The sequence below is a fragment of the Sturnira hondurensis genome, unplaced genomic scaffold, assembly GCF_014824575.4.
Source record: "Sturnira hondurensis isolate 20B ecotype Veracruz unplaced genomic scaffold, ASM1482457v3 Scaffold0007406, whole genome shotgun sequence".
Lineage (NCBI taxonomy): Eukaryota > Metazoa > Chordata > Mammalia > Chiroptera > Phyllostomidae > Sturnira > Sturnira hondurensis.
Window position 1 is genome coordinate 16,491,315 of NW_028080037.1, and position 13,557 is coordinate 16,504,871.

The 13,557-nt window shown below is 46.1% G+C and overlaps 2 protein-coding genes across 3 annotated transcripts in view; one reads left to right on the forward strand and one right to left on the reverse strand.

The window, feature by feature from the left end:
- Positions 1-13,557, forward strand: part of MTMR3 (myotubularin related protein 3) — a 147,275-nt gene that overhangs the window by 132,954 nt on the left and 764 nt on the right. The window lies entirely within an intron of this gene.
- Positions 1-13,557, reverse strand: part of LOC118991277 (uncharacterized) — a 78,106-nt gene that overhangs the window by 50,101 nt on the left and 14,448 nt on the right. Inside the window, exons 2-4 of one of the 2 annotated variants that reach the window (XM_037052492.1) lie at positions 11,234-11,396; positions 7,021-7,124; positions 2,963-4,879 (exon numbers count right to left, since the gene is read on the reverse strand). In XM_037052492.1, the coding sequence (XP_036908387.1) occupies positions 4,718-4,879; positions 7,021-7,124; positions 11,234-11,396 (429 nt within the window). In that variant the 3' untranslated portion in view covers positions 2,963-4,717. Of the gene's footprint in view, positions 1-2,962; positions 4,880-7,020; positions 7,125-11,233; positions 11,397-13,557 lie in introns of those variants that run through there. The other variant, XM_037052493.1, reaches the window with a different exon arrangement.

The window sequence follows — 13,557 nt, forward strand, 5'->3', positions numbered from 1 at the left end:
AATAGGGTTTAACCAGTGACTGAACTGCTCAACTGCCCTTGCACTGTCTTAATGTTTCCCTTCTCTCTACACTTTGGCCTCCTTAATCCCAGTCCAGAAAATGACAGGGCTCTTTTAATCTGGGTTTTCCTAATGAGTATGTACAGAAAATTTTTTCTTCAATAATTTTGCTAATAAGCTTCTTGTTCATCTCTATGTTAGCAAAGAATATTCCAAGAATTAGGAGGGTACTGTGACACATTTAAAGAAAGAACAAAGTGGTGCCAGAGGCTCTGTTAATTCCTAGCTATTAAAAAATACCGAAATTGCCCTGGCTGGTGTGGCTCAGTGGACTGAGCACCAGCCTGTGAACCAAAAGGTCACTGGTTCAATTCCCAGTCAGGGCACATGCCTGGGTTGGGGGCCAGGTCTCCAGTTGAAGGCATGTGAGAGACAACCAATTAATGTATCTCTCACACATTGATGTCTTCCTTCCCCTCTAGAAGTAAACACATAAAATCTTTTTTGTTTTTTTAAAGATTTTATTTTTAGAGAGGGAAGGGAGAGAGGAGAGAGGGGTGGAACATCAATGTATGGATGCCTCTAGGGCACCCCCTACTGGGGATATGGCCTTCAACCCAGGCACATGCCCTGACTGGGAATCAAACCAGCAACGCTTTGGTTCACAGACCCACGCTCAATCCACAGCTGTACCAGCCAGAACTAAATACATCAAATATTTAAAATACATATATGTTTTTCTCAAATGGGAATTGGGGGCCTACCCCAGCTGATAAACTTGGCTGCCGCACATTGAAGCTAGGAGATCCCATGTGTATTGAATTGTTTCACTCTGGCCCTGACCTCTATTGATCTTTTAAGAATGAGAGATGATTTAAAGGGGCTTTCGAAGAATTTCATTTAACTGGTTCAAGTGACCTGTCCCTAGCTGCATCACCTGATTACATTAGTTGAAGACAGGGCTGATAGCAGGGTTAAAAATGGGCCCTGGGCTGTGCAGCTAAATGACTGACTCCATTTGAAGTTTGGGTAACAGCAGGAGTCCCAGCTGCTTAGTTACATTTTCTAAAAACGTGTGTTCTAAGTTGAGGTTACTGACAAGATTTCTTGGGGGTAGGACTAGAGTGTGTGGGGAAACTCCCAGCAGAAGTAGGAGGCGACCTTCCCAAGCCTCTGACTGTTGAACACGAGTCTTATGTCCTGTGCACACAACCACGCCAGTGACACTTTGTTCGTCTCACATGTGTAGAGTTCATCAGCTGCACATTTCATGCAGATACTAGCTGCCAACCCCAACTGAACAGGCTTCTAGGCTAGTACGGAGACGTGAGGGGTGTGGGAAGGGGAAAGGGCTGCTGTTGTATTTTACTTACCACTTAGTCTTTACATTCATAGCTGAGTTCTTAGTTAACTTTTCTTACAGTGCTTGTAGCAGTTGCATTTCAGTTGTATTTTCAGTGACATTTGTTTTTTATTGGCATTTAAAATTGGCCTTTAACTGCTCCCTGATAGGTTTACAAGGTTTAAAAAACAAATAAGCACAACCAGTGAGGCTCAGGTGCCATTTACAAAATATACTGTGTGTTGCTGCTGACAGCAGTACTTGTCTATTGTAACAGCATTGATTCTCCTGTAGCCTCAGTGACCCTTTAAACGAAATAAATGTGTCACTTTCACCACAGACAGTTGTTCAGCCCGTGGATTCAGGTTCTCCAGTCAGTGCTGTGACTAGTGTGTTAGGTATGAGGGATCAAGTTCAGCCCCTTAGTCTGTCCAGGAGATGGGGAGGGCCTGGCTGGGTAGGGGCGGCAGGGGTCAGCATTTGTGTTTCAGAGGTGGGCGGTATGGACTCAGGTGAAAGGGGCCTTAGGTTGTCTAGTTTGAGGTTTTCGTGCTGTTGTCAGACCTTCATGGGGAGGGGCCCCAGGCCCATTCAGAACTAGGCTTCCAGGTAAGATCTGATTTGAAGAAGGGTTTTGGTGCTCAAAGTCTGAAAAACCATTACTTGAATCAAACCTCCTGGTTTTTACTGAGAAAACAGGATTGGGGTGTGACAAAGACTTATCCAGGATTACCAATGAATTAATAGCAAAATTTGAATTAAAAAATTCTCTCCTGACCCCCTCCCTACAGTGTCCTTGGGCTTCTAGAGGACAACTTAATTAAATAGCTATTTTAACCTCCTTCTCCTTGAGTTACCCTAACCAGAAGTCCTGAGGAAGGGCTTAGTAGTTTCTACCAACAGATTTAACACCATGAACCTTCCCCTCCATCCTAACCAAAATCTTATAATCCACTGTTTTTGGTTTTCCTTTTGACCTTTCAAGTACATAAAATCCAGTATGTTATTAGCATGAATTGTCTGTTATGTCATAAATCAGTGGGATTGGAGGGGAGCATTTTTGACTAGTGCAAATGGGTTAGCTATGAACTATCTTAGCATCCATTTTATTTCTGGATTTCGTGTGGAGAAAAAATCCTGATCGTACATAGAAAGGTGGTTGTCAATGGTGATTGTCACAGGTAATTGCCTGCAGTCTCTGGTTATTGACAAGACTGAAGTAGGTGCTTGAAAAATCAGATTAACAGAAAAATACCCAACACCTGCTTTTAGTCCTCATCCTCCATATATCAGGTAAGAATCGTCCAGCCCTGGCTAGTGTAGCTCAGTGGATTGAGCGCGGGCCTGTGAACCAGACGATTGTGGTTCGATTCCCAGTCAGGGCACATGCCTGGGTTGCAGGCCAGTTCCCTGCAGGGGCCAGTTCCCAGCAGGGGATGCACGAGAAGCAACCACACATTGATATTTCTCTCCCTCTCTCCTTCCCTTCCCCTCTAAAGATAAGTAAATAAAAAATATTTAAAAAAGAAAAGAATCGTCCAGAGGTCACAATCACTGCAGTTATTTTATGGTGAGAGCCACTAGCACCGAGTTGCAGCTGGGCTTGGTGAACAGCCTCAAAAGCTAGTTTTAAAACCACTAGCTTGGTGGGGAGGACCTGGGTTCTGAGCCCACAGACCTGAGTTGGAATCCCAGCCCTGCAGCACCTGCGGGCAGGTGAGGAACCGAGTGTTTCCTCATCTGGATAGAGCTCAGTGTGTACCACGGGAGAGGTGGTGAAGGTGGGTGCTTAGCACATGCTCCCTTCCCCACTGTCCGTGAGACGAGGTGGCATGTCTGGCTGGCTGTTGGCAGACTTCTGACCTGTCAGAGCCAGACGGTGCTTCCATCCCACCACATGTTAAAACTAAAAGACAACTGGCCCCACCTGGTTTCTTCCACCTTACAAAGGTAAAGTTTTGACTTTGAAGCATTCTGATCTGAGTTTTATAATTAATTTCAAACATATCACTAGGCAACAACTTTAAACTTCATATATGTATTTTATTGAAAAATGTTTAAAACTAAGCAAATACAGGTCTGCAGGTACAGCATGGTTTAAGACTATAAAAGCAGTGGGAAGGGGCTGAGAAACTGCTTGGGGGGGTTGAGGTGGCATTTGAGGATTCTCCTGAGTCCCATGGAGACTTACGTGGCCTCACTTGGCTGAACAACTGATGACTTTTAGGTTCCTGACTAAAGACCAAATCATACGATGTTACAGACTAGCTGTCCGGGCAGGCAGGGCCAGCTGAGCAGCCTCCACGCCGCACAGATGTCTGGGGCAGAGGCCTGGGTCCGGGTTGTGTGCCCTGTCTAGCAAGAGAGCTCCTATGAGGGTCCCAGAGCCCAAGGTTAGGAAAGGACATGCAGACCTTGCACTTAGATGGTCGTACCTTATCTGATGCCACAGGAGCCCGAAGTGGCTGAATATGTTTTAAGGCATTAAAACAGACATGGGTTAGTGGTAAGTGGTATTCCCACTGTATTTTGCCAACTGGAAGATCAGTTCCTAGAACTGGAGGTTCTTTAAAGTCACCCAGGAGGCTCAGGTACTAGCTGTCACACTGCTCTGGGTGGCTCCCATTTTTGAAGTCCCATTATCTATTGGGACTGGACATTGTGTCCCCTGACTCCTCAGGGTAGTACAATCATCTTCTTTCATTTGAGTTGACAATCAGCCAGCTATTGTCTCAGAGATTCCTAGTGCTCTCTTCCCTTTCCGACCCCCTTCTCAGATGTTCCGAGGATTATCCGTACACTCCAGTCCTGCACCAAAGCATCCCTTCTCAAGCACTCCAAACACTGGCAACCTGGATGATAAACCTGCTGGTTCTGCCTCTGTAACTGGCCCACAGGGGCTATGCCTTCCCCTGCTCCCTAAGGACTGTAGGTGTACTTGAGGTTCAGTTCTCTGCCCTCCTCACACACATGCCTCCTGGAAGATTTGTAAATCAAGGTATTTAAAACAGAGGCTATTTAAAACCCACACCCTGCCAGGGATGCAAAGGCCTTCTCCACGGGCTTGGGGAACTGAAAGCATCAGGCGTTCCCAGCCCCCTCACCCTCCCAGAGCCAGTCTCTGAGGCCGTGCTGCACATACACACCCCTCCACACAGTTCTGAGGCATTAACTTCAGGACTATTTCTCGTGGACCTGAGAACTCTGCTAGCCTAGTCTCGTCAGTTGAAAGGAGGGTTCAGCCCTCCTTTTGGTCCTCTTGTGTCCAGGATATAAAGGACTAGGGTGTCATGGTTTCTCCCCAAGTAGTCCTTGTTGGGGGAAGTGAACATTGGTGCCAACTAGCCCTCTTCTGCCTGACACCCAAGTAGGAAGTTAGCCTCCTTTTTCCAGATTGTAATTGAGTTCCTCCCCAAACCCACACCTGCCTTCCCTAGAACTGGGATAATCTCCATCGTTAAGTCTATGAAGCTCAGGCACAAGAGGTTCTGAACCAGACCACCTTAAGCCACTGCAGACTGCTTCTGCATGCTGCCCCTGGGGAGGGCAGAGGGTGGTAGCACGGGCTTCTACCTCTCCTGACCATCCACCCTGGGTTACCCTTGCCATTCTCATGTGCTCCATGTACTGCCCGCCAAAGAACTCCAGACTTGGAGACCAAGGTCATTGCCTGATGTCCCAGATGTGGACTGAGGACAAGAGCCTGGGTATCTGAGGTCACCTGGTCATTCGTCATTGCTGGGGACCCTAACTGAGGCCTTCACCCTGAAGTCTTTGCTTTTACCGGCTCTGGATACGCTGGGTGACTCAATTTACATAACGATGAGCTGAGAGCCATAGCATTTGTCTGTCTCTGGCACTGTTTGACCTGAAGAGTGTGCCAACTGTTAGGAAAGAGTGGGCAGATTAAAAAAAAAAAAAAACTTGACTCATCCCAAAAGAACGAGGATCTGAAAAAGCCTCTTAAGAGTCAACCCACTTAAAATGGAGACTGTAGTTTCATATGGTAGTGAAAAAGGTTTGCCTGGAACTTTATCTTGCAAAAAGAAATGATTACTAAAACAAGTATCTGTTAACAGCAACTATAGGTTATTTTAGAACAAAATATTTACATACATTTCCTTCCCACAATTATATAATTGCACAGAAGAACATCATTTCATGTTCAATCTCCACAGTGCAATCCATCAGGGTCATTTCTGCAAAAGTTAGTCAAAGGCTTCCTCACTTTTCCTGTGGGCCTCTCTTAATCCTTTGGCCCTTTGATATTCAAATCATCTCCTGGGAGGCACTTAACTAGATTGTAAGCAGCTCTGCTCTTCATTTGCTAGTGGATCTCAGCCCGTATTTGCCAATAACTATTTGAGCATCAGTTTTTCCAACAGTACTTTCATGACTGAAATTCTACATGTTTTACAAAACTGAAATTGTACTTCGGCACCTATTTTCTGTTTTCAGTGTCAGAAGTTTACAACATATCAATCAGTAAGGGGAGAGAAGGGCTATGATGGATGCAGGTGGTTGTGCAGGGAGACTATGTCTAAGTGGAAGGTAATTTTATAGTGAACAGTTGTGTGGAGAATAGTTTTTCATTTCTGATGACTTCAGCTTTCCTCCACAACCTAGTGGCTACAGCAGCTCGGATCCTGACCTGTTAGATCCAGCTCAGAGGAGAAAGAAGGCCCACCGACATGACTTAGCAGAAGGCCTAGCCTTGAGGGAGAGATGTGACTTCCACTGGTGACACTGGGCAGCATGAGGCAAAGCTGGATGGAGGGTTTGGGGAACTGAGCTGGCATGGGTTAGTGAATGAGGGAAAGCAAGAAATACTTGTTAAAAGTCAAACCAAAAAAGGTCTGTAGCAGGCCAAACACTGGTCTCAATTCTATAGCTATTTGAGGTTTGGGAACAGAGAACTGAATAAGATAATAATAGTTAAGATATATTATGGGCCAGATACTATTCACGTACTTTCTATGAATTAATGCATTTAATTTTCTTATCAGTCCGGTGAGGTCAGTATTATATCCTCATTGGAAAATAAGGCGACTGAGCCAGCATTGCTGTTAATGCCCCTTGCCTGAGGTTTGCAGCAAATAAGCAGAGCCAGGTTGTTTGAATCTGGGCCAGGGCCTCCAGTGGCCACACCCCCAACTACTGCTCTACCCAGTCTCCTCCTGAGTCAGAGCCAGGTGGGAGTGGGTGCTGGCAGGCCGGGGAAGATGCAGTGGGAAAAGCATTAAGAAGCTACGTGTGAAATGAAAGGCTTAAATCAGGGTAGAGTTCTGGAGCAATTCCAAAGGAGCCCTTCAATTTTAAAGTACTAGTGCTATTACATTGGATTTACACAGGACTACTTATTTCCCCAAACCAGAACTGTATTAAATTATGCATGAAGCAGTCTACATTGCACATTGGAATTAACTACCCCCTAACATTCACCAAGGTTCTTAAGAGAAGCTCCCTCTACTCGAAGGCTTCCACATCTAGCCCAGGGTATGGCCTTAACCACTCTACTCTGCTTTATTTTCTCGTCTGTGGGGATGTTTGTCCAATCAACCCATTGAGGTTCCAATGAGGAAATGATGTTTTACAAAGTCTCATTGCTCTGCAGTGTGAGGGGTGTCATCCTGCCAAAGCTCGTGCTTGACTGTCTACCCTGACTCCCCACAACTTACCTGATTTCCAGTGCAGTCCCAAGTCGAAGGGGGCAGAAATCCTGCTTGTTTTCCATGCAGCCTGCCCTGCTCCAAGGCAGTGGCACGTTTCCTCCTACCTGTAGCTGCCAAACCAGAGAGGTGGGAATTATACCAGGTCTTTCAGAGGGCAGTAGAGACTCCCAGCCATCTCCAGCCAGGATGTCCCCAGTGAGACAAATGCAGTCATCATGGCGGGAGTGTTGCCAGGGACAAGTTTTCTGGCTCGGTGGGGTGCTCTGTCCTGGGCTGCTGGGACTCTCCAAGAGAAGGGCTCCAAGGGACAGCCTCCCTTGCAGCACAGGTAAGGGCGAGGTAAATAGTAGGGCTTTGACTGCCTTACCTCCATTCTAGCTAGTGTGCATGTGCAATGGGTGATCCCTGCATGTGCTGTTCTTTTTTCTTTTAAGATTTTATTTATTTACTTTTAGAGAGGGGAAGGGAGGGAGAAAGGAGAGAAATAGCAATGTGTGAGAGATACATCAATCAGTTGCCTCTTGCTCACCCCCTACTGATGACCTGGCCCGAAATCTAGGCATGTGCCCTGACTGGGAATCGAACTGGTGACCTTTAGGTTCACAGGCTAGCACTCAATCAGTCCACTGAGCTACACCAGCTAGGGTGCTCCCTAAATTTTCTAGACACAAATCTTTGATTTATGTCCATCCTGGGAAGGAAGAGGCACCAGAATTGACTTGTTGGCCAGTTTGTGGTGGTACCCCTGTCACTACAAGCTGCTTTGCCTGGCCGCTTCTCTGTGCATGCAGAGATGGCCCTGCACCTCACGGGGAGCAGAGAAGAGGTGTCAGACGGCAGGCCTGCTAAACCTGACCATGGCTTTGGGCAGGCAGAGCATTTGCCCTCAGAGGGGAAGTGTACCCCTCTAGTTTCAGAGTAGGTGCAAACTTCAAAGGAGCCCTCCTGTGCCCTTTGCTCTGTGGTACTCTAGTCCTGCTCTGCATGGTAGTAGCCTTGCATGACCAGAAAGTTCCACCTCCAGTCCCCCACGCCCCTAGCTGCTTGTGCTTCCCCTCCCTTCCCTTCCCACCAAACTCCCATTACCTCTGAAAGTCATCCAGGATAGCCTTACACTAATGCAGGGAAAATACACAAGCCAGAAACAGCAAAAGCGTCTATCAACAGGACAAGGAATTACTTTGTGAAACAGTCACAGACTATAACATAGCAACGGATGAATGAACTAGTTACACATGCAATCACATAGATGAATTTCATAAAATACTGAATGGAAAAAAATAAAATTACGTGTAATATGATTGCATTCTTTAAAAGTTCAAAAGTAGACAAAACTTATTTTGAGATGCAAAGACATAACCATATAAGCCAGAGCCCTGGTCCTCTCTAGGGGAATGGAAGCAAGCAGGTTGGGTAGGATACGTGGGCTTTGGAGCACTGATGTTCCAGGTCTTGGTCGGAGGCGGATTTTGTGGATGCTTATCTTATAATTCATCAACTAATACAGGTGGTTTATGTGCTTTTCTAAATTTATGTTAATTCACAAAGCTAAGAAGAAACCAGCCTTCCCCTCTCCCTTCTTCGGGCACCTCAGGGTGCTGGCCCTTCAGTGTGCACCTCTCTCATGCAGTTGGCCTAGCAGGGAACATCAGGTAGGAATGGGCCGAGGCCTGAGGAGAAAGGAGCTGGCCCAAGTGCTCAGGTGGCCCTGGGTCAGTGAGCCAGGGAATTTCACCTTTATTCCTTCCCATGGAGTGTCCACCTGCCCCTAGTGCTGTCACGTCCTTGCTTCGGCCCCAGTGCATTCATTCTCAAGGAAGTTGGGCCTGTGCTGACACGGGCAAGGGCACCTGGTTTCTTGGCTGCTGTCAAGGCTTGCCTTAGGTGGGCCTTACCTGACCTAGGTCTGTTTCTTATGGAAAGGATCTGCTGTGATGAATCACTGCCAATGCCCGAGGGGTGACTTCCATCTGGTGGCATACTTTTGGTCTCCACTGTTTGTTTGTGTTAATGTGGTCATTTGCCCACTTACTTATAGTTGGGGAGACATTACAGGGACCCCATGCCTGGGACCCTCTGTTATATGCGAGGATACCATTCAGATAGCAAAATAGGAGTTCCTACTCCATGTCAGGCACCTCATTAGGGAGAGGAAGCCAGGGTCCTTGTCTTCTTGGAGAAGACTGTTAAGAGAGGTGGATGTTACAGAGCAGTCTGGTGGTCTGTGGGAACCAGCACTGGGTCTATGGCAAGTCAGAAGAAGGATCCCTAAGGAAGTAAAGTGTCAACTAAGGTCTAAGAAGGATGAAGAGAGGGAAGATGCTCATTCACTGAGTGCATACTGTGTGCTAATAAGACACTTGCATCATCTCATATAGTCCTGACGATAACCCTTTAAGATAGGTATCACTTTACAGATGAGGAAACTGAGGCTCAGAAAGGTGAAGAGAACTACTCAAGGTTACCCAGCTAACAAGCAGCAGAATGAGGACATAAACTCTAATTTGCATGATTCAAAAGCCAGTTAGGGAAGAGGCTGTTATCACAGTAATGGCCAGAAATGGTGGTGGTAATGTCACTGGAAAGAAGTTCAGGCTCCAGACAGACAGTGAAAGTAGAATTGATGGGACTCAGTGAGTGGTGCCAAGTTAAACAAGGAGGAAGAATCAGTCAAAGATGAACCCTGGTTCCTGCCTTGATCCACCTGGCTGGGCCATTTACCAAGATGGAGAAAAGGGAGGAGCAGGTTTAGAGGGGAAAAAAATCATTCAATTACTTCGACACATTCTACTTCAGGCCTTTTTAAAAAGGTTGATTAAATGAAAATAACACAGGGATAATTCCATGCCTAGAAACTCCCCCCTCTTCCCACCTCCTCAGCCCCAACCCAAGCAGATCAGAACTGAGCGGACCACCAAGAGAACACTCTCCTTGGCCACACCATCCACGCCCTCAGAAGAGGAGCTCTGGCCGCCCTGTGCTTTCTCTGGGTCTTCCTGATCCCCCCTTCTCTGCAGAGGCTCTGCTCACAGAAGTTCTGCTTATGTGCCTGAGCTCCTTGGGATGGAGTCCCCCTCCTCCTAGTACTCAACCACTTTGTGTGTGAGCAGCCTCTGCCACTGCACCCCGAGGAGCACAGGCCCCCACACTCAGAAGGGCCCTGCCCTTGGTTTAATGTTTTTCTCCTGCAGTCTTGAAACTTGTACTATGTTTAACAAGAGTCCCATATTTTCATTTTGTAGTGAGTCCTGCAAATTATGTAGCTGGTCCCATACATACGTCTGCAATGTAAGGATGCAAGATGGTGGCAGCCTATCTCATCTGGGAATTTATCTCATTTCTAACTAGGAAGACCTATTGCTTTAGATTAGAGGGAGATAAAGCAAAAAAAAAGTGCTCTTCATTTCTTTCTACAAAGTACAGAGCTTTGTGTGCAGTTTTATGTTTCTTTCTGTGTAAAAACGTAGGAGGGAACCTTGAGAATAGAATACAGACATAACAAATTATGGGCTGTTAACTGTGGTTAATTGTTTCTTTAGAGCTTAGAGCAGCAATTTTCAACCGGTGTGCTGTAAATTTTAAAATATGCAATACCAGCCCTGGCTGGTGTGGCTCAGTGGATTGAGTGTAGGCCTGCGAACCAAAGGGTCACTGGTTCGATTCCCAGTGAGGGTACAAGCCTGGGTTGAAAGCCGGGTCCCCATTAGGGGGCATATGAGAGGCAACCACACATGATGTTTCTCTCCCACTCTTTCTCCCTCCCTTCCCCTCTAAAAATAAAATCTTTAAAAAAATGCAATACCTGACTATTTAGTCAGGGGCACTGACCTCTTTTCCCTTAGATTGTAAGATTTTAAAAATGACAACAGCCAACACAATTGCTACCTGGTGTGAATCAATCAAAATTATACCTATTTTTTGTTGTCAGATCAAAAATACATTTTTTGGTATGCTGCAGAATTTTAGTAATTAGTTTATGTGCGCCATGAGATGAGAAAGGTGGAAAATCACTGGCTTAGAGTGGAGGCATGTTTTAGTTGCTCAGGTTGGGATGTAGTTGTGTCAAAATAATAGCCTAAGGTCCCTTAGGAAGTAGAGGGAAAAGCAACTGAGTAAACTTAGCCTGGTTTCTGAAGCTGAAACTGCCACCAAGGCCTCGGCTCCAGTTGGAGTACGTCATCTCACAAGTCTAATCACTACACAGTTAGGGACCCCTTACTCAAGATCCCCTCAGCTCTGCGGGTGTAAAGGTGGTCTGTGTGCTGTGTAGGCATCCTGCTGTAGCAGCCTTCAGGCTGTAACTCACGCTTGTACCCCAAGTTGGTTTCATCTGCCACTGAAGCTCTAAACAGCTGCAAATCCTTGCTCACTTCAGTAAACACCTGTTAAAAAAATGAACCCCTGCAAAAATGTTTGGATTCCTTGCTAAGAAAAAAACGCAGAAATGCCCCACTGCCTATAATCATAGCTCTCTGCATTCTAATGAGCAATGGATGAAACGCTACGACTGCTAGGTGGAAAGTCTTCCAGTGTTCTTCACTTAACAGTAGTGATACCAAAGACTCGATTAGTACCCAGAAATTATTATCCACCCCAAACTTCCTTGTTCTCAAGAGATACAGCCGGTGTCAACCCACACTGATTGTTGAAAGCTTTTTTGAATGTACTACATCATCCTATTTATTCCCCAATGAGCTCATCATCTCACCACTGTTTTTGCCTTGAAAGCTTGGCTGACTTCCCTCAATTCACAAAAGGAAAGCTAAATTCCTTAGTCTGGCATCTGCAGCCTTCCCGGTCTGACATCAATTGGCCTTTCCAGCTCTATGTTCCCGGAGTCTGCATCTCAGCCATGCTAGGTTCTTCTTTAATCCATGTACTTTTTGTTCTACTCTTCTCATCTGTTTCCTCTCCCTCAAATTTCACATTTCTATTTATGGTGTGCCTATCCCTGCTGGGCCTGTAGGATCCGTAAGGAAACAGGCCCAGTCCCTAGCCTTGTGGGCTTTCAGTCTAGTGAATCAATGAATTATTCAAGCCTTCATGGCAAACTGTGAGAAGGGCTGTGAAGGAAAGAAATGGGGCATCGAGTGCCCGCATCAGGATCTTGGTCTAGTTTCATTAGAAAAGCTTTCCTTAATGAGTGAGATTTCTGTGGAAAGAAGTAGATGTGGTAACTAAGCACCAACTATGGGATTGTGAGGAGGGCACACTCCTGGTGCGGCAAGCAAGGGGAGGGGCCCTGGAGGGAGGCACTGACAGGCCAGGGAGGCTGGAGCACAGAGGGCAAGGATGGATGTGAGTCCCAGTCAGATAAGCTGAGCCTGAGCTTAAAGACTGTGGTCTTCATCCCTAGAGCAATGGGAAGCCTTTGAAGGATTTTCAGTAAGGAGTAACATCAGAGTTGCCTTTGAGAAGGGAATTCTGGAAGAGGTACAGGGCACTTTGCAGGGAGATCGGGTACAAGGTCATTGTGCTTATGGTAGAAAGGGGAGAGTGGTAGGTACAATAAAGAGTGTTTGGGTTGCAGAGAAAGAAGCCAGATCTGTTCTGCTCAGTGGGAAGGGCAAAGTTGTCATCTACTGAGAATTTGTATGTCCTGGAGAGGATCGGGGTTTTGTTTTGAAGAAGGCTCTGTGAATGTTGTGCTCAGAGAGAAGGCTGGGCTAGAGGTCAACATGTGAGAGTCAAGACAGAGTGATGGAACTGAAGCAGTGGGTGGGAAGGAGTTTGCCCCATAAGAGAGAATGGGAGGCCAAAGGCCAAGCTAAAGAGGCCACGACGAAATGGACCTGGCAAAGAGGGTCAAAAAGAAAAAGGAAAACAGTGAGAATTATGGTGCCAAAAGATCAGGGAAGAGAGTGTTTCAGGAAGCACCAACATCAAAAGACAAATAGAAGCAAATCCCAGAAGGGAAGGGGAAAGAATGGCAGAAAGAGAGGAAAGGAAGTTCAAAGTCCAGAAGGCAGAGCACGGTGAGTTCCAGGAGCTGCTGTGGATGCAGGCAGAGCTGGAAGGTGGCTAGGGGAGAGGTAGAAGAGTAGGCATGGAGGTCAGTGGCGCTGAATCAAGAGGGACCTCCATAAGGAGTTTTGAATAAACTCCTTTTTACTTTTGTTTTTTAAAGATTTAATTTACTTGTAGAGAGAGGGGAAGGGAGAGAGAAAGAAGAGAGAAACAGCAATAAGAAAGAGATAACATCTATCGATTGCCGCCCACATGCCCCCAACCAGGGTACTTGGTCTGCCATCCAGGTATGTGCCCTGGCTGGGAATCAAACCAGTGACCTTTCAGTTCGCAGGTCAGTGTTCAATCTACTGAGCCACACTAGCCAGGGCTATCTCTGACATTTGTGTTTCCTTTTTTCCTTCCTTGGTCCATCAAGCTAGGGCTTAACAAATCTGCTGCTCTTTTTACAAAGAATCAACTTTTGGTTTGGTAATTTTCTCTCTGGTTTGTTTTCTATATATTAATTTCTGTTCTTTTATCCTCTTTCTGCTTATCTTTTTTTGTTGTTTTTTAGGCCATCAATGTTAAAACTTT